Genomic DNA, 21,780 nt, shown 5'->3' on the forward strand with positions numbered 1-21,780 from the left:
GTGAAAAAACACTCTGCATCTACACTGGTGACAAAGTGTTCAATCACAAAAGCTTTGAATTAAATCATATTAGCACATTGTGTTGGAAGCATGCAGCACCACAACATCAAAGGATATGCCCTAAAAATACGTATCTTTTTTGTTTTTTAGTAAGGGTATGCTTTTAGTTTCCAACTCATTCGTGTATCTGAAAAGGTTTGTATATCCAAGGAGAAATCAGAGGGGAATGAAAAAGAAAAACAGCTTGAGGGATGCAAAAATCTCACCATACTTTTAATTAAAGAAATAACAATTCACTCATAATAGGACTGTCCCATTAGGGTCCCTGATTGCCATGAAAATCTCAATTCACCTACTGCCTTTTCTTTGTTACACTTACCACTTCAGGATAATTAAAACAATATGATCTAGGGTTTGGACTCAGTGGGTTTCTTTTAAGGTATACCTCACAGCCCTCCAAAATTCTTCAGAGAAACATATGCCTGCGTGAATCTCATATTGTTTCACTTTGCAATTGAATATTCTTGTTCCAGATGATTTTCCTCAGACTTCTCAGAAGAGATATGCCTGCTTAGAAATTCCCACTTAGATTAAAGCACAGGGAAAATGACAATTTTTTTCCATTGTTTTCTGTAACTTTACAAGATAGTCCAAATATACTACCTGACTTCTGGTAGAGACAAAATAAAGAACTTCATTTAGGAACAATTAATTCCTCTTCGAAATAAATTTTCAAGCACTGTAATTGAGAGGATGGAACATCATTACTTTGTGTAAGTATAACCTTTTTGAACTTCCCAGGCTGACACATCACAGCTGAGATGCAATCGTGTTAGTCACGGCACTCTGCATGATGCCAATGCTGTACTGAGCAGCACGCTATTAGGAAAGGGTACAGCAGCATGCTGCAGTACTGACAAGGCCCTCCCATGCTGTGATTGTCTATATGCAAACACCATGCCCACTGTCACAGCACAACACAGGAAAATGCTAGGGAGCTATTTCTGTAACAACAGGAACGCTTATTTCTCCGTAACTTGACCCCTGCTCTGTGTGGTGATGGTAGTGATGTGTTTCGGATGTGATGTGCAATAGCAGCAAAGCACTGATGCATCAGACCAGGAAATTAAAAAAGATGCCATTCGCACAAAGGAATGTTTAGTTAAGTTTGACAAGCCTGGCTCAGCTGATACCTCAATGGACCATTTCTTACATCTTTACTTACTAATGTTCATTTGCTGTGGATATTTTTTTCCTCAAATCAGTTTGTTACTGAGCCTAAATGACTCCCAGAGTTCCTCTACATTCCACCCTACACATTTTGAGAGGCAGAGACGATGTTTGAAAGCACTAGGGTCCTTAAAGGAACAGCCTATTACAATACACAACAGTAACTATGTTTCTACGATTTATGAAAAGAAAGCAATATGTGCCTGTTTCGGTGCCTGTCGTTTGCCTACCAATGGTGCAGTGCTCCCCATTCCAGCCCTCTCTGCATTCACATTTCCCATCTTTACAAGTTCCGTGCTCCGTGCAGCGGGGATGGCACACACGCTGGTCACACGCCACTCCTGTCCAGCCTTCTTCACAGCGACATGCTCCGCCAATGCACACCCCGTGAGTGCCACAGTCTACGGAGCACACTTCTAGGAAGAAAAAAAAAATAAGAATTACACAGCTAGCGTAGGCAGTGGCAATGGGGCAGAAGCAGCAACTTGTCATATAGTGAAAAACAGAGTAGAACAGGCACTCTTTCACCAAAAACTATATGCTGTCAAAAGCTGGCATGCTCATATTCTGATCGAAACCAGCATTTAACTTTTTGTTAAGAAACAAAACAGTCATTAAAACAGTCATTAAAAATCTGCTAATGTATGCTAGACAGCCAGCTGTAGAGCAGCGTCCTCTATCCAGATACAAAAAATTCCCAAGTAGCATGCTCAACATCTGTTGGCATTGCAGAGGGGAAGCCTTTAGTTCTGCTTTACTCAAACCTGAAGTCATGGCGATTTTGATACGGGCATTTGTTTGGTAAGAAGGATGCTGAAACTCACCCAACACTCATTCAGCAGCAAACGGTGACAATTCAGGGTCACTTACACTCTGGGAGTGACTGGAAAAGCCACTTGCAGGTGAGAGTTTCTGGAAACCTATTGCTATTACAATCACTTATCCAGTGTTTGAAATGCTTTTACTGCTCTCTGCCAGCTGAACTTGTAGAAAAGCAAACGGAGGGGATCTTTCGCATCATGCATCACCAATAAAACTGAAAGTTAAACTCTCACTCATTAATTTCTCCGGCTGTTGTGGATGCATGAAGCAGAAAGAACACATCTCCATATTCGTTTGACTGGTGGGGTATTCTGAGTCAACAGAATAATCTTAAGAAATAAAGAATAAGCATGAAAACTGTAAGTATTATTTTTAGAGACTTACACCTCTATCCATGGAACTCCATGCCAGTTCCACCTCAAGATTCAGCTTACAATATAAATGCAAAAATACAATTCTTCCCCCAAACAGAATGTTTGTTGTCTTGTCTAAACTGTGCTTTTCACCTTAGCTCTTTCTCTTAGGATAATCAAGTTTTATGAACGTTCACTCAACTGCAGAATTGGAGAGGATGAACTTCATAGCATATATTTTTGTGACTGCTTTTCAACACGTCTCTTGCCCTAAAAGTAATTGTTTAAATTCCTACGAACAATTGAAGAGGGAAAAATACCCTATTTGTCAAAAGCTATTTTTCTGTTTTGTGAAGTTTTCTCAAATGAATAGCATTTTGATGTCCAATAAAGCAACCCCCCAAAATACACTTACTTAATTGTACTATTTTCCATTCCTCAAACGTTGTAAATATATTTATAGATTATTACTATGGAAGCTTTCATTTAAAGTTGGGAAACAGATACGAAGCATTTAAGTAACTTTTGCAGCCCTCAAGAGTATCAGTATCAGAATGAAATACAGACTCTTAACTTACATCCCCTTCCTGTCAGTCCCAAATTAAGAATGTCACAAAATTTAGTATCTAATATATATACACTCACAAAAACACTTCTTCCCACCATAAGGCAAAACAGGACCAATCATCTTCAAATGTTGCAGCAAAATTTTTTTTAAATTATCTGCATTTTAAATTTGCCATTGATGCTAACATTTTAACAAAATAGGAATATAATTGTAAAATAAGGAAGAAAAATTTTTCTTACCAACAGAGCAGTCAGGACCCATCCAGTTGGGATCGCAGCTGCAAAGACCTGTGTCAGAGAGATATGTACCATGCCCGCTGCACTGGTCTGGGCACTGGGCTCTGGGAAGCTCACAGTTGATTCCACCCCAGCCTGGGCTGCAGAGACATTCCCCATTCACACAAACGCCGTGGTTGGAGCACGTTGGATCTAAGCAATCGACTAAATGGAAAAAAACAGAAACAATGTACAGAAAGCTCAGGTCACACAGTATGATGTTTGGAACATGTAGACAGGTGTTCTGCAAAGTTTATTTGACTGAGATGAAATAAGGCAAATGATTGTGGTTTTTCTTCAAGTGTCATAAACATTTGCTCTGAGAATGGAAGAGTTATGTTTTGCATTAGTTCCAAATAAAACAGAGTGTGACAGAAAAATGGAAGCTTACTGCAGGAATTCTGTAATGAGGAAGTACATGGGCTTAAAAATAAAAATTAAATATACCACACCTAAGCCTTAATTTGCAGATATTTCTTCCGAAATACACTGAAGCTCTAATGGCTCAAAAACTATGATTAATAGTAAAATAGAAAAAAACCCACCCTGAAGTAATTGCACTTTTTTAGAATATTTTTTCTTTGCAATATCTTTGTCAATACTGCTATTATTACCATTAAAATGCCGAGTACCCTGAGAACAGTAAGTATTATTATATTCACTTTAAGTATCTAAAAGTCAAAATATCAGTGGCTTTCAGCTTCATTTAGGCTCCTAAATTATTCAGGCACTTCTGAGCATTTTATTCATAGTCTGTTATTAGCTGAGCAGTGAAACTGAGAGACCTAGGTACTTAAACCCATGTTCTAAACTAGTAGACAATTGCATTTTAAGAAATTAAAAAAAATAGATACAGACACATATTTCATCTTTTTTCAATCCAGAAAAAAGAAGAGAAAAAGAAAGTGAAAATAATTATGATGGCAAAACATCCATGAGATTTCAGTTGCCATTTTGATCCTGATAAAGGAATGTTACAAACTGTCTTTCAGATAAACTCTATCAGCAACTTCATGGTTTTCAAGATTTTTATCTTATATCATGAATTTGTGTAAGTGTACTATGCTCTACTGCAAATACCAACATAGAGGCTTTACAAACTGCCTCTTGCTGTGGAATTGAGGGCCAAGGTCAAACTCAAGTCCTAAATAAAATGAATTCATCTCATGACTAGTATATATTAGTTCACAACTGAAGAACTAAGAATGATTGGCATTCGCTCTTGTGACTCTAGGAAGATCTGAGTTTATAATGAAAGTGATTTATCTCTCATCTTTTCCAAATTGATCCTTCTAAATTATGGCAGAGACATTTTTACTCTACCTTATGTGAACAATACAGGATCTTTCAAATCTCGACTTTTCTATAAAGTCTTGTCAAATTATTTTATGAAGTTACAGAACATTTAAAATAAGCGTATAGATTAGATACAACTCAGAGGACTGAAGCAAGCACATTTAGAGATGCAATAACAGGAGTTATCAAGATAGTTTCGATTTTAATTCAGATTACAGCAGCACAGGAATAAATTACTAAAAAATTTCTTAAAAGATTTTGACTGTAAATGATGGCACTGGCTATGCATTTTTTTTTCAAATGATTTACTGTTCAATTAATTGGGCTTGAAAATAGTATAATGTAATTTAGTGTTTATAGGGAAACCAAGACTGTTTTGTGGTTCAGCTCAGATAGGATTTCATAAATTTATAAACTATTCTAAAATTGTCTAGAACTCTTATCCCCTACTGTCAGTACTTTTTGGTGCTTAACAAGATTAAAAATTGTCCAAAGTTTAGAATATGTCTTCTGTGGTATTTCTGTTTAATCTGGTAGACAGAGAAGTGTGATAAAACAATCTGATTCAACAAAGAAATAAACAGTCACCACTAACTTAAAAATTTTAAAAAATACAAAGATAGATTTAGGTCAATTTACTTGTATGATGAAGGTTACTTTTTTCATCTAAATTCTGCCTACTCTATTTTTTAGATGCTGATATCTTAATGGAAAATTTAAACAGGTAATACATGTGTTACTTTGTGTTGTATGTTGCAGGCCAGCTAACTTTAGGAAATACTGATGAGTCTTGAGGACTGTACATTTTAGAAATGTATCACCTTCCTTATAAAATAGAAGTACCAATAAAAGCAAAATGGAACAAATGAAAAACACATCCCTCTTCCACAGAAATTAACTCTTTCCTCTACCTGGAACTACAGCATTCATGCAGCTGAGATTTATCACCATAGAAAAAGCCTTACAACTCCCCCAAGCCCCTACTCTTCCGTTTTATAAAATAACTCAAACTAACCCCTTTCATCTGTTGTTCTACACAAATATACTTTACAGCTATTCTGTTCTTACCATATTAGGTAGGTTACCACATTAGATTAGGTAATAGCTTTCAAACTTCAAATTGAAGAGCATTTGTACTTTGAACTCAAAACTTGTTCCATTTTAATACATGCTCTTAGGGTTATCATCTTGGGCCAGATCCTCCGCTGCTAAAATTAGCATAACTTGATTACCTGCAGTAGAACTACACTGACTTATGCTGCAAAGGTTCTGGCCCCAAGTCTTTAGAAGAGTTTACAATGGTATTTAATAAGGATTTATAAACGGAGCTTCTGTGGTGTTTAAACAAAGGACAACGTGCCTTAGCAAGTAAGTATGTTAGACTCAGAACTCATAGCCCCTTGGCAGCTCAGATCATTAGAACTCATTTAGCATTGGGCCCTCTGTAGATTTGACAAAAAGGGTACTGAAAGCAATTTATATCCCTAAGGACAAAAAAGGAGGTCAAGGAGTTTTCTGAACAATATGTACTATAAACCCCCAAAGAGCCATGAATTACACTTAGGAAGTTAAATGTCATTGAAAAATGACTCGACCATGAAACTGACAAGAAAAACACTGTTAACTTAACCTAATTTGTCAATTTCACTCGTCTCCCCCAAACCAGCCTGAACGAAACCTGGCAAAGGTGCCACTTCGTTCTGCCTGCAAATCTGTTAATAGAACAACAGTGTTTATGCTGCAAAAATTGTGCATCACAAATATCGATTTTGGTGCCACTTTCATGTCAGGTAAATTGTTTGAACAATATGACCGTATTGAATATCAGAAATAAAAAGCTAACGGGAAGAAAAAAAATGCTGATCCACTCATTCTAATTCAATACCTTAGTTGAAAAATGGTGCATGAATCAACCTTAGCCATTCTTTTTGGAAGCTCAAATCAATAGAGGAGATTTCATACTTTAATATAAATACTGATATATTTATTTGTATCATTCTACCATTAATTCACGCATAAAGTTTAAATAAGATTAGATGAGTACTTGCAACTGAAGAGACACCAATTTGTATTACACTCTTTCTTTTTCCAGTAGTTCTTGAATTAATGTGAAAAATATTTACAAAAGGAATGGAATTTTTGAGTAGAAATATCATGGTTGCTATTTATTTATTTATTTATTGCCAAATGTTGTATGCCAAAGGTTATGCTAACCTTTCCTGTCATGTTATTGGCCTCTCCCAAGTCTGCAGTTAATACTGCCTGCCTCTGTAATCCATTTATCTTTTAAAAACCTTATCCTTTCAAGCACTGGTGATTAAATAATCTATACCCTTTCCCCTCACATATTAATTCACATCCCCCTCCGCCTCCTCTGTTGTTGACTGACAATGTTTTGCAGTGTTTCCAACTTTGAGTGGTGTTAACATTAATGCTTCGGCACAAAGATATGCACTAGCTTGCTCTATAAAGTTATCTGGAGTTGGTGGTGTATTTGTTTCATCCACTTTGAACATTCACCTTAGGATGAGCTGAATTAAGCACTACAAGAGCCTATTTCTCTTATAGGAGGGTAAGGGAAGTCATGATGTTTAGGCCAGATACAGTGTGTGCATTCTAGACAACTGAAAGTTAGGGAGAGAGAATTTCATGCAAGTATCTGGAAATTATAGTGGAGGAAGGAAAGGAACTGCTTACCAGGTAAAATTAACAACATTAAATGAAAGAAAGCCAATTATCAAATTCTCTCTAGTAATACCAACATTTATACCACAACAAAGAACAAAATGGAATTTACATAACTTAACTAGTCTGAGCAAACTTCTGCATTCCTGGGGAACAGACTGGATGAGCACGCTAAAGACAGTCTTTTCCGTCTTTGACTTCCATGAGAATGCTAGATATAGCAGGGCATTTCAGGTAGTTCTTGAGTATCTCCTGTAAATGTACACTCAGGGTGAACTGAGCACTATCAATTCTAAGAGCTGAGAAGGACATTATAGAATTTACCTGATACGGCTTAAACTGCAGCCCATTAAAAACAACAGAAAAACTCTAATGACTTCAGTAAGTTTTGGATTACAGCTTTAATGACCCAAGCGTTGTGAAGCATTCCTGGAAGGAGATGACAGGAGTGAACTGAGCAGATGGCTGCAGTTAGTCTAGTGTTGGCAGTCTCACTAGTGAGGACCTGAGCTTATTTTTGCTTTCAGCAAAAGAAGTTCACTCAGAATAATGCAAGATCGAGTCTTAAAGTGGATGACTCCATGCCCAAACAGTAAATTGCTTAGTTTTCTTCTCCTTTTTTTTGATGGAAGAAACAGCTGTTTTCTGTACAGCAAGACAGATCAATATACACCTGGTGGACAGCTCTGCATCACGTTCAGAACACTCCCTAGGGACTCTCTACTCCTAAAACCATGCAGCTCCAGTCCTATCACCTTAGTCCCCAAGTTGTTTCTCCCTTTGGAGGATTAATAAATGCTGGAATGTCATCATAAAGCGGTTTGAACTATTATTGCTCTGAGGATGTGCAGAGGCGTGCAGAACTGTCAATCTAGCAATCCTCCAGGGAGTTAAATCCCCTTTCAAAACCATACCAATACATTTTAAAAAGAAAAGCAGTCCAATTTATGTTGTTGCACACTCTAACCGAAAACATTGTGGAAACAAAACAATACTGAGCTCAATCTATGACCAAATTTTGCACGCGTTCTTTTGTTAAATCTGCTTGTTTTTGCATACACAAAGAATTGGATAACCTGAAGGTTTTTTTTTTTTCCATTTAAAAGACAGTTGTTGTTTATGTGCGCCATTTACCTTTCTCTGATCCCACGTGATTGCATCTAAGGGGAGTAATTTGCCCTACAGGAAGTTTGTAAATAACATGGATACCTAAGTCTCTTAAATTTGTCCCATCGGCTTCTGTCTTAATAGTGACTGATAAGTTTGCTTTGTGTGGAGTTGCAGTTATACAATTTTCTCTAACGCTACTCATTTTTCTGCATTTCACTTCTAAATTGTTCAATAAATATAGTCCATAAAAAAAGTTATCTTCACTCTTTGGCAAAAGAATTATTCAGCTATACTTGTGACAGACATTCTTACTCCTGCAAAACAATGTATATGGAAGATCAGCAGTTTAGTTTAAACTTTTATAGATCAGTAAAATTGCAGCAGACCACATTTTTACACCCCTTTCATCACAATCTGCCACAGCAGTTTTACATTTGTAATTTAATTTCATTCTTTACTTTTTTCTACCCACTGAATAGCTCCAAAACCCAGAAAACAAGCTCACAACATAAAAAGAAAAAGCACCACCTTCTTCACAGTTTTCTCCTTTGTAGCCAACCAAACAGACACAGTTCCCTTCGATGCAGGAACCGTGACCTCCACATGAGGGATCGATACACTGGCTGACAGGTACATCGCATTCTGGTCCTTTCCAGCCACTGTAGCACAAGCAGGTTCCTTTAGAGTACTGGCCATTGCCACTGCACAGTACCGGGCAGGCAGCTGGAAAATTGAATAAAAGAAAAACAGCATACAGGGTCATACATGTACTCACGTAAAAGTGCTCTAAAAATCTACTACCAACTACATTATATATATATATTTAAATATGTTAATTTACTAGAAAAAAATCTAAGATAACATGTACTAGTTCAGCTCTTGATTTCCCAAATAAATCATTTAATTACTATTTGATAAAGCACGCATGTTTTGGGCATTCTGAGAATACAGCCACTATTCTATATAGCTGCAGATGACGTGATACTCAGAACTATGCAGATGTCCAGGCAATGTGAATGGACTTGATTCTGCCATCACTCTGGTTTGTTCCACTAGGTAACATCTAATTTGCACAGATAGCGGAACGGAAACATGCAATCCCCGGAACATATCATTATATAACATCCTTCTTCTCCCGTAACATCTTTTAATGCTGTGCCCACATTTTTTTTAGTCTCTTTAGCTTGTTTCTTGAGCAGAAGGAACTTGAACGTAGGCATAACACCAGCGGTCGTCTACAACAAATGTACCACCAGTGTGTGCCACCAGTACACCTGCTGAACCTTAGTTTCCTTAGAGTGAATGCTTTTACCCTCTGTAAAATGGCAAGAAAGCACCACTAACTCGTCCTCCTTCTTCTACTGTAATGGGATACGATGTGTTTGAGCAAATATTCAGAATTAATTGATGCAAATGCAGTGAAGCCTATGAATAATAAAGGTAGTCAGCAGGTCCTGGATGCCAGAAATCAGATGTTGTACACACATACAGTGATGGAAAGAAACAAGTGGTTTATTAAAGCCAGTTACACAAACATCACACTAAGGCATATTCACACCTCTATATGCCCAAGTCTTCCATAGGACTATAGCAATCTGTTAACTCTTGCCTGTCAAAGACTGTGTGTGTGGTCAACAGCCAGCCAGAGAAACAGGGGGAAAACAAAACAAAAAATCCCACAAAACACACACCAAAGGAGTAACAGAAAATGGGAGTAATGAAGTGAACCTTTGAGAAGAGCTGCGCTCTTCTCTCTGATGAGGTTTGATAAAGACAAAGAAGTATCTCCCTGTCTTTTCACCCTTCAAAGTAATTAGAAATTAATGGCTAGTTTTACAGAGCCAAAAATATACTCAAAAGCTACTATTAATCATTAAAAGGTCCTACTGTCCTCTTGCTTTTATTATCCCTTTAACCTGTAAGATCAAGAAGAACCCAAGTAACTGACTTACTAAAAAGAAATGTGTAATTGTCCAGTTGCACAGCTTCTCCACTGTACTCTTGAGATTCAGTCCTACAGTCCTTATTTATCTTAGCTGTCCCACTGATCTGCTGCAAAAAGACATTTCAGGACTGATTTTTCAAGAATTTTCTTATTCGAAATTGAAAAAATTGATCAGAAAAAATATATATTCAGATTTGTAACCTGAAATACTAGCTAAAATTTGGAGTGCTCAGAAACATTTCAATTCAGACTAAAAATTGATGGGTCATATGTCACTTACATAATCTGTTTTATCCCATGTCTTTGTACAACAGAATAATAGCAAAACCAGTATATTACAGTTCTTTTTTTTCCCCTGCTAATTCTTCTCTCTCTTAAGCCCATACTGTCAGTCCTTTGGCAGCGATATTTGCTTCTTTCCTGCTGTCCTCTCTTGCTATTAGTCCTTCTACTCTTATTTAATCTTTTTCTTCCTAATTCCAAATCTGCGTAAAATATAATTTCCAGCAGCAACTTCTCAATTTCAGTTGTGACATATACTCACAAGTGCTTTACTGAGTTCTGTGAACAAGTTTATGCTAAACTCCTACTACTTCTGGTACTTGCGGTTGATTTCAGAATTAAGCTTACTAAACCAGCTGGCTTGAATTACTACGCAGACAAACGTCCAGTGTGTCCATACTGCACTCAGCCTATTCTACACTTTTTTGGAGGTCATCGTGGAACACCCTTCTATGATATACAACACACTGAACTAGGAGCATCCTGGATGCCTCATGACTAACTGTTCCCTCTGTCCACGTGCATCACACCATGGAGTCTGCCTATCTCAATTCCTCAGCACGCACTGACTTTGCACGGCCCTGGTACACTAACTGCTACCTACGGCAAGTCATTTAGGTGAGCCATAAGGCAGGGGATCAAACTAGGACCACTTTCACTTCTCAAAGATAAAGACCTGGAGAGACAAACAATTCCTTTGTCTATAACTCTCCATTTCACTAATGCAAAACTCTCGGTTGGGCTGTTGTTGACTTATTCTCCCAAAGCACTGTAAACAAAAGAGTCACGTCAGTCCTCCCCTCTTCATATGCCATAGTGTAGCAGATCCGGATATGAGTGATCGGAAGACAGCTTGTTCTGAAGCCCCGAGACTATCACGATGCGTGCCAAATTTTTTGATTCCACCTTCAACACCTTGACATGTTGCAGAGACACTGTTCCTTTTTCCAGGCCTCGTCTTAATACCTAAACATCTGTCACTGGAATGAGGCACCTCTCAGCTCCTGTACATGGTGGTCAACCTTGCAGCCCCATTGTTCAAGTACACCTTGGAAGGATGCAATAGTTTTAGACACACATTCTCTCCCTGCTTCCAAAATATTGCAGAGACTCAACGTTAGCAGAATGGTTGCTCAAGGCGGCTCCTCCAACTGCATTAGGACAGTAGGAGACATTCGCATAGCAGTATATAGCTTGCTTTTGCACATCAGCCTCCACATGGCATTTACCATGCTGGAATGAAGCTGCCAGGCATGGAAAGAAAAGGTTTCAGGAATGCTAAATGAACCAGAAGACAGCAAACAGCTTCTTCAGTCAAAATGTGTTTATTTGAGTAGGGATAAAGACAAAAAGTTAGGGATGACCTAGCAGCTGGATACAACCCAATAACAAACCTATAACCAGACAGGAGGAGGGGTAACAAGGGGAGCTTTTTTTTTTTTTTTTTTTTTTTTTTTTAAACTGGTCAGCATGGTACTCATCACCAGAAAGGGCTCCCCTGGCCCTTTAGGAGCTCTCCTGTAGCAGAACAAAGGTATGCAGAAAAATGTATGCAGCTAGAGGAGTCATTGGCACTCAAAGTGCTCCGGCTGTCTATTCTGAAAACCTTTCCTCTGGAGTCTTAAAACTCAAGTAAAGGCAATAATTCTCTTCGAACAGTGCAGTCCACTGCAAGAGTGACTGAACAGAAATAAGTCCAGTATCAAAAAAAGTAAGCAGCTTAGATGGGACCACTCTAGACACAGCTCGATAATTCCATGCCAGCCACCTGCCATAAGATCACTTCATGCCACATTTTGAATCTAAGTCTAACTAAGCAATGGGCAAAGGTATGCCAGTTAGGCAAAGGTATGCCAGTTAAAGAGATTACATCTGCTGTTTGGAACATATTTATGGGAAGGTTATTTTCAACTCCATCCCTTGATCCAAATTTTCAGGGTCAACTTCTGGGACACCAGAGACTGGATGACTGGCACAGCAGAAGAAAGATTAGCAGGTGCTGCTGGGTCTTGGGCTAAGAGCTCCCACAGTAGCTATGGTAGCGTTCCCTTACCCTGGTCTGGTGCTTCAAGAACTTCAGTGAAGCTGAACGCAGTGCTACAGCTTTGCAATCCTGTCTTTGTGCTTCTGCCACATCAGAGGTCTTGCTACAGTCCAAAAATCCGCCCAGACCTTGTGAAGCTTGTGTGTAAGTTAAACAGTGACCTGTCTTCAACTGCAGTGGGAATGTGCATGGCCAAGATGTTAGTGACACAAGAACTGACTGTGGACATAGGAAAAAATACGTCATTTCTTCTTAGGATATGAGAGAGAACACAGTTCAGATTAAGACACTTGCAACCTAAAGCCACTAAGTTTTATCTACAGCCTCATGTCAGAGCTATTCTACAATACATATATCGAGAATATCACTTGGAGAATGAGAAAAGTGGCAGAGGTCTGTGGTCAGAGCTTGGTAGTTCCAACACCACCATGTCACCAAGATTGCAGGGGAAACAGTAAGCAAGAATGCAAGCAGGGGCAGGTAGTAAGAAGCTGGTTTCTCACTGCCGTAACAAATAACTCTTCACTATTGTCCCTGCTGTGGGTTTCTAGGCTGATACGAGCAAGGAATGGAGAGAGAATAAAGCTGGTTTTCCCTGGAAAACAGAAGAAGGCATTCTACCTCAAAAGGGGTTTGCTAGACTTATTTTAGGCCAAAGTGCTGCAGAGTGAGATCCAAAACAGGCCACTCTAATTTTTGATCCAGATTGCCTCAATGTGCAAACAAATCAAGAGTCATCTGGAGTTCTTGTTGTCTATGACTGCTTCTCTCCCCCATATGCAGTGGAAGGCCTGTATTCCAGCACAGACCTGCCTGTTCACAGTATCTTGGAGGAGACTGAAGGAAGGTTTATGTAATAAAACGATCAAGTTCTATCTGATTTCTGTGGACAGACATGTTGCATAGAGACAATCCCATATCATAGATATCACTGTTGAGAAGTGGACAGAGGTCTGGGGAGTAGCTACAGAATTAGTAAGGCGATGCTCAGGCAGATTAAGAGGAACACAAATGCACATCTCCTGAATAAGTTTAAATAAGCACAAGTATCATTCCTGAATGTGGTTTTGGTGAAGTGATTCTGCCCTTTATCAGCATTCCAACAAAAACCTACCGAATTTTTAACATAGGTCTTTAAACAGCTAAGTCTGGTCAAATCATGGAAAAGGGATACTTCAGACTCTTGAGTTGTGTGGGCTACACATATTTAACAGCATGAACTGAGCAGGAAAGACCAGCCAGACATGCCAGGATCTCACTCTAAAGTTATCTTTGGATAGGTGTTTTGGAGTATTGTTAATACTTCCCCACAGATGAGGAAAGGTGATTTGACATGCCTATTATACACAAATAGGGGAGTCAGTGAAGGATAATGCCCAAATGATCTGCCATCAAAAGCCACCATCTGTCCAGTGACTCTTAGCACACAGGTATCCCAGTTGTAAGTCTGCACACCCAGTCCTTTCCCCCACCCTTATGGTATTGACACATATATACTCACCAGAGCTGTTCTACAGCATGGCAAGAAACCACTAAAGGACATTTGAGGAGTCAAACTCGTGGAGGCTGTTGCAGAACTTGGTTTAATTACCCAGCTGCTTGATTGAAAGACCTTCCCCTGCTACTTGAAGCTCCAAACAAGACTTGAAGGCAGAATTCTGGCTTGGTTCCTCTTGCTGTAGAGTAAGCATTACCCTGGTGCAGAGAGTCCTGTACCACTAGGATCTAGACTGCCAGTTCTCTAATGCGGTCTTTTTTCAATTCCTCATAAAACAGACAAATTGGTATACTTCTCTTGAAAGCTATCTGAGTTTCTGGGCACATAAATATGAATGGAGGGGTTTTTGAACTTGTACCTGCACCGCTTCCCTGTCCTGGCAATGCCCTATACTGCTCTTATTTTTCAAGCAGCCCAGTTTTACATCCAAAGGTAAATTTCCCAATGGGGCATTAGAAGGTTAGCTTCCTTTGTGCCATCTATAGGCTAATTCAGAGCCCAGAGAAGCTGTCAGGAAACACCCAATATCAAGCCAACACTTCACAACATATGTAGCACAGAATTCTGTGGTGAGATGTTCAAGTCAGGTTGGGGAGGAAAAAGTCACTGCTTTGGATGGACAAGTGATTGCATCAAGCTTATTGGGGAGCTGCTTGACTCAGGATTAGTCTGATTGTATCCATAATGCCTGGAAAACCTTTTGTTACATATCAGCCAAATTCTTCTTACTGCTAGCCAATAAACATAAAAGATGAGCTTGACATTCATAATATACGCAATATGGAGAGAAGCACTGAAGTGCAAGTTTGAGGCTGCACTAATATAGCACTTGGACATAGTCTAACAGCCCCTTACATTCTGAGTAACAGCAACTCTTCCACCAATCAATTTTAACAAGATTACCTGAAAAGTTAAAACAGAAAAACATTCCCGGATTCAAAATGTATTTTGACAAATCCATAGAAGGAAAATCTACAAAGGCTACTATGCACAAAGACATAACATGTACTATAGGAAGTCCTAGCACAACTTATCTCTAAAATGGGGAAAATTTATCCAGGAAGCATCATCAAATGAAGGTACAATTTTTACTCTTCCTCAGCTATCTGCTGTATGGCCCAATCAGAACTCGAGTTCCTGGGCAAAATGGATTTTTTGTCTGACCCATTACAGCATTACTTCCTTAATATAACTCGCATACTAGCAAACACTTTCAGGAAATAGCATTCTGAAGAGACACCATTTATACTTCTACATAAGACAAGCCTACACGCTATTGTTGAGCTGTACAGAACTTTGTCAGACCTAAGAGAAATTAAGATTGCAATTTTACCTCTAGACATTCCTGTTAAGAAGGAAGAAGTAAGTTTCAGTCCTGAAACTTTTGCCAAGAACAAATGTTTATTGCTATTTTACAGACCTGTTTTAAAATGTTTCTGAAGTGCTTGTGTTGTTATACTCAGTGAACTATGACAAACTCATAAGACTGTTCCTTATTTAGGGTTCATTTAAAATGAGTGTTTTTTCAGATACAAATTACAAAAGCAGGCATATATACTCATGGCCACAGAACGAGCAGCAGTCTCTGATGGCACAGCTTAAAAGCAATGTGCCAGACAGCATATGCACTTACAAAATTGCATGAGGATCTTTCTGTACATGTAATCATACGCTTGCACATGTAATCAGTCTACTGCCACAAGTCTGACCCAACAGTGCAGCACACACACCACTATTACCATATATAGTGTTTCTTGGTGTTTGCATAAAGGCTTGCACAAAGGTCAGACAAAAACTTGGTTCTAGTTTCATTTATGGACACATTCTGAGTTCTCCCACCAAGAACTTCCAAGTTTTTTGAATCTGGTTTTGCCCACACATCTCTGCCTCACAAAGCAGTTCAGCATCCTTAAGCTTAGAGAAAGTCATTATGTATCATGAAGCAGAGTAGAATGGTTTTCAAATCTTTAATGCAACCACACAAAAATTCTATCCTTGTCTCTCAGAAAACCCCCACAACTAGTGATTGGGCAGTTCTGGTATGCTCTTTGGACACAGCTACACAAATTCCTAGTTATATAAAAAATAAAATAATAGACTAGCGTAATAGAATTGAAGTTCTTCATTGTTTCACCGACCACAGGGAATTGTAGCGGAGACAAATGTAGTTCAAACTTCTTACCAGTGATCTCAAAGTTGACCTTCTGGGGGCACTTCCTTTAGGGGATAATTAATTCAGACTCGCTAATAATTCACAGGACTTCCTTCTAGCAGAGATTAAGCTGCTGCTCCTGCTGACACATTATGCATGATTTTGCAAGTACATAAGAAAGAAGTACATGGATCACTGTTTATGAGAGACTAATTTGAAACCAAAATGGATTCCAGTACAGCTCCAAACTGGAGCAGGAATACAAAAAATATCCAAGTGCAGTATCACCTATGATAGCCTGATCAAAAGACCTAAAAAACATGAGTAGGGTCACATTCTAGTGGCGTTTGGCTCTTTTTGGTCTGTATCTTAGTGACCTACATGTACATTTTATCTACGAATACTAATCTCTCACTTGGGCAAACTAGATTAAGATGTAAGCAAGTGAAGTTTTATTTTACTGATGCTCAAACTGGGTCCTACAATCATATCCTAAAGCCTTGAACAATTTCAGATTCACTCCAAAAGCTACAACCAAGTCAACCTCCTAAAGTGAAGTTATACTTATTTAAACAAGCTTATTTCAAAAGGGCCTAAAATCCCCCAAACCACTAAAACCAGAAGAATTGCAAATAGTTGCATCTTAGAAAATAAGCCCACTTATTTAAGAACTTAAGTTCTGACACCTTGATTTAAAAATGTTGGCTCTAAATTTTACAACATTATTGTTTTAATCAAAATAGTACTGAGACATGGCAAATGATTACATCCCTTGTTAGATCAGCTGTTTGCACATAAGGTTATTCCTAAAAATTAGGAGGCATCAGAGATATGAGTATTCTGGTTTGTAGTCTAAAAATACAATGCTATAGTTTAACAATGCCATCTTTCATATTTTTTGTTTAAACCTATTTTACACTGGTTGACTGTACATTTCAGGATTTGTCTGTAGGCCATTTAGTTTTAACTAAAGTTCATTTACGGATATGAAAATCTGAAATAACTTCTAGGACCACCTCGTGGTTTACGTCAGTTCACTTTTACTAGTTTATGCTATCTTCATGCCATTTCCCTACTATGAAGCTGTCCTACACCTAGCAAGCTTGTCCCCAGGAAAATCATTCTAGAATGGGGAAGATGGAATGACTCCAGGCCCAGTTTCCCTGATCTGTTCTTTTTGCCTAGCAAACATGGTGTTTGCCTGGTCAGGAAAAATGGTGTTTGACCAGGCTGCCTGCTCTTCAGAAATTGTTACGTTCAGTCAAAACCGAAATGATTGCAAGAACAGCAGCAATGACCCAGAACATCTTTTACGTTGCTCTAAGAGCGTGTGCTTTTCCAAGCACAAGCTGCTTGGAGGTCACTTGTGGAAATTCACCCAGCATCAGAAGAATGAACAGCTGTGAATAACTGACAGTTTTTCTTGACCATTAGCACCTACACTAGATTGTAACATACAGATAGTACAGATCTTTATGCCATTACAGTTTTAGAATTTTTAGTCATCTGTTAACAGATGCTTCACAAAAATCTGAACTTAGCTCCTACCAGACAATATGCTTTGTTAGTTACTTTACAAAACATGAAACTGTTTAGTTTGAATCCAAGCCCGCAAATGATTTATTAATAATATTACTCTGTGCTTGCAGGCATCAGATCAAAGAGATTAAAGATAAAATGTGCAGCCCTTTACAGTAATCATGCCCTGCAGTCCTTACTTCAGTTGCCCAAACCTGAGCCTTACCAAGTTTCCTTGTCTAGCTCTGTCAAACTGCACATTAGTAAGCAAGAAAGAGATTCACAGAAGAATTTCCAGAAGGACAAAAAACCCATCAGGTGTGTCAAATCTCTGACATTCAAAAACCATTTGGGGAAAGCAGCACACGCTGACTTAAGCACTAAAGTATGGATGCTTTAATTAATCCGGGGTGAATTTAATTGCTTTAGTTAAGTGGAAATCGGGTTAAAAATGATGCAGAGCATGCTGGGGTGTGTTAAAAACATGACATATGAGTTGGATGAATCGATAAATTAAAAGCGCACAGATGTTTTAATTAAACCCAGGGAAGTTAACGAAGATCACTAGAGACTTTTAAGCCTATGATTAATTCAATTCATTTAAAATACCTGTAGAGATATGGGGATGCCTCCATTTTGAGAGTTATAGAAGTCCTCAATCGATAAGTACTTAAGCTAGTCTACAAAAAAAATGGCAGGATTTTTATAGAAGTGACTGAACAGCATTAATTGGATAATGCATATTTACATTCTTCTGAACACTCAGCAAACTTTTGCTTTGGTCAAAATTTATCAAAAAGATCGCAGTCTTTCTCATAACTTTTGGTGTGACCTTAACTGTCAAAAAGATAACACTTGCTCTTCCCTCATGTGCTATTCTACAAATTATCTACCATTACATGACTGTTTTGCTTACAGTTATTACAAAAATCTATGTGACAAATATGAATATGTCTCCACACACTATCTACTAGAACACTGATGATGTTGACTTGTGCTGACAAGTAATTTTCAGAACTACAGCAAATTACAAAATTATCTCTTTGGGATTGGTCAATTGGTACAACAGAATTTTGCTTTGTGAAAAGAGCCTCATAATATTTTTAATAACAATAACTTGGCAGTGTGTAAGAACTGGAAAATAAAATTAAGCAAATGTCAGCTACATTTGATGGTCAATTGAAAGGACAGAAACCCTGCACCACCAGCATGAAGATGAGCTAGTCAATCTAGCTAGCCATCACCAAAGAGCTAAGTCTTAGTTCCCTGAGGACTTCCCCTTGTAAATACATCCTGGATGCAAACACTTCATGAACCTGTTTGTTCCCCTTCCATTACTGCGGAAGACTGCAGTTCTCCATGCAGCAGACTAAGATAATATTCATAATGGTAGAGTCATTTACAGCCTTTCTAGGTAAGAACCTCCCTATTTCCTATAGCTATTGGGAGTGGCACAGTTCAATTTCTTTTCATGTGTTTCAACACATGAGGTGAAAGGGAGAAAGGATTCTTTTCAGCTCTCTGCATGATACATGGGATTGCAGGAAAATAGAGATGGTAAGTATAAAATTCCTGAAGACATTTGCAAACTAAAACTCCTTTTCTGTGGATACTAGTAACACAAAACCAGAGCTGTGAAATTCTTGCTTTAGATGTGAGCAATGAGGTTGATAAGATTACAATAGTGTACAGAGAAATAAATTTTACTTTGTAACAGCAGATGGAAATGAACAGATGTTGAAATAGACTATTGTCATAGACAAGCATGTTCATCTTCATTTGTATGCCTTGATAACTTCATCACTGAGAAAACTGTGGAGAAGGGGACAAACTAAACCATCTCAGAGGTTTCAGTTGCTATCTCAGTGAGAGGAGCCAATAAGGAATGAAAAGGATGCTTCTTCAAGCTCCCAAAAAGCAGCAGCAAGGACAACTGCTAAAAACCAGAACTATCCTTCCAAACATGTGTTATGATTCGCAGCAGCGAATCACTAACAACAAGAAGTCAGTATATGCAGAGAGAAAAAGAAATGAAAAAGTGAAACATTTCTTCGACTATTTTAGGGAAGATTTTACATTTACACTGAAAGGATTTGTTGCATCCATACTTTTGTGGTAATGTTATAATATGGCTAAATGGCAGTGTAGTTGGTGCAGACTGCACCTATAGGTTAGCCAAAGTTAAGTTAGATTATAGTACTTGAAATTTGTGGGTGTTTAAAACCCAGACTGCTTTGGTTTCATTTTAGTTACTGCTATTTGTATTATTTAATATACCAAAAAAGATTTAATCATAACATCATTAATTACACAATTTCATGTTAGCTACAGATACTTAAATATTTTGCTACATTTAAATTAGAAAAAATACTTCTTTTGAGAAACTGAAGAGGGATGACAGCTAACTGAATTTCATCTCACCCAAATAGGGCCTAAATATGGGAAGAAATCTAAATTTCAGGTTCAAACCTAGATACAATATAGATACGAATGTACCTAAAGATCATACATGTTTAAATTTGAAGATCTGATTCAGGACCATTTCTGTTACTCAGAGACGACAAACGTATAAGGATCTAGCTTAACAGCTATATTTCCATTATGTTATTCACAATACTACTTGACCACAGTTGATTCAATGACATTTACCACTATCACAAGGCCTCCAAGATGATGCCAAGACAAATTGAAGACAAACTCTTAGAACTTAGTGGAATAAACAAGTATCAGCACAAGACCACGGAGACGATACGATCTGAAAACAAGATGTAGATTGAAATGCAATTAAATAAGCTAAGCAATTAAAGTCAAAAACAAATTAGAAAACATACATCATGATGAGCACAATTCAGGCTAGCAGAGTATAGACAGAGCAGAGAGATTCTCAGCCTCCAACTGTAGTCTTACAGAACTGAAAGAAAGATTTTTGGCTTGCCAGAAACTAAGCTGCAAAATCGTATGTATACTACGTGCATTCCATGCATGTCCAAGCACAAGATGTCCACCTCGTTGCTGCATTGGGACCCTTCTAAAGATTTTGCTTACTGGAATCCCATTGAAATAGAAAATATTTGTGCAAACAGATGTGCTGTTACTGCACATATATAAGAAGAGAAGAAAGAGAATGAATTGATAATACAGTGCGCTTCAGAAGCGACTGTGAGAGAACAAATGAACATACCTAGCTTTTAGTAAGTATGAAAATATTACTATAATGCTGACGAAGAAAAAAAACATTACTGAGGTTTTCCTGTTTTTCCATATGCTTTCAAGCTTGGACATGAGCAATACAAACTTCCTTACTATACTATGCAAACATAATTTGGTCCCACTTTGAAGGCCCCAACTACAGCAATCCTGTTGCACTTTGGTGTCTGAATTTCAACAAGTTGGCTAATGAGTGACAGAGAAGCACTGGTGTTCACTGAAATCAGAGAATCTTAACTGCTTATGCGCCCACTTCTTTTTTTTTAGTGGCATTAGCAACTTTACTCAGTTATCTCCTTCCTCCTTCATTACTGTACTCCCTAGCATTCCTTTTTTTTTAAAAAAAATCTTTAGTATGCTCTTTGTTTGAAAATTTCTCCTATAGCAATCTACCTCAAAAACTGCAACAATATCCTGCAGGATCTCTGGGAAATAAAGCCATATATAATTTCAAGTGCGTATGTTACAACACAAATTTAGGAACACAGGGAACAGCAGTGCAATACACAGGCATGATTTTGGCTATATATTTACTGGTGATTTAATATGTAAATAAATGCTAATTGAAATGTTATATTTGATGCAACTAGTGGGTATATTTAACACCATTAAATTAAACAGTTTTAGAAGTATTTTTGCTACCCTGTGAAGTCACAACTAAAACAGAAGGAAAGATGTGTTTCTGAAGAACAGGAGCATGCCCACTTGAAATTATTCAGGACCAACTCTTCTGTACATAAAATCTTACTAACACTGAAATCACTGCTAGATTCAGTGAAAGACAAAATCTTTAAG

The 21,780-nt window shown here is 38.0% G+C and overlaps 1 protein-coding gene across 2 annotated transcripts in view; it reads right to left on the reverse strand.

Moving 5' to 3' along the window:
- TENM2 (teneurin transmembrane protein 2) overlaps window positions 1-21,780 on the reverse strand; it is a 1,579,923-nt gene that overhangs the window by 81,506 nt on the left and 1,476,637 nt on the right. For both annotated transcript variants that reach the window (XM_064520849.1, XM_064520848.1), the window contains 3 exons: window positions 8,868-9,062; window positions 3,213-3,413; window positions 1,461-1,646 (listed from right to left, as the gene is read on the reverse strand). In XM_064520849.1, the coding sequence (XP_064376919.1) occupies window positions 1,461-1,646; window positions 3,213-3,413; window positions 8,868-9,062 (582 nt within the window). The remainder of the gene's footprint in view (window positions 1-1,460; window positions 1,647-3,212; window positions 3,414-8,867; window positions 9,063-21,780) is intronic.

Source organism: Dromaius novaehollandiae, chromosome 15 (genome assembly GCF_036370855.1).
Source record: "Dromaius novaehollandiae isolate bDroNov1 chromosome 15, bDroNov1.hap1, whole genome shotgun sequence".
Classification (NCBI taxonomy): Eukaryota; Metazoa; Chordata; class Aves; order Casuariiformes; family Dromaiidae; genus Dromaius; species Dromaius novaehollandiae.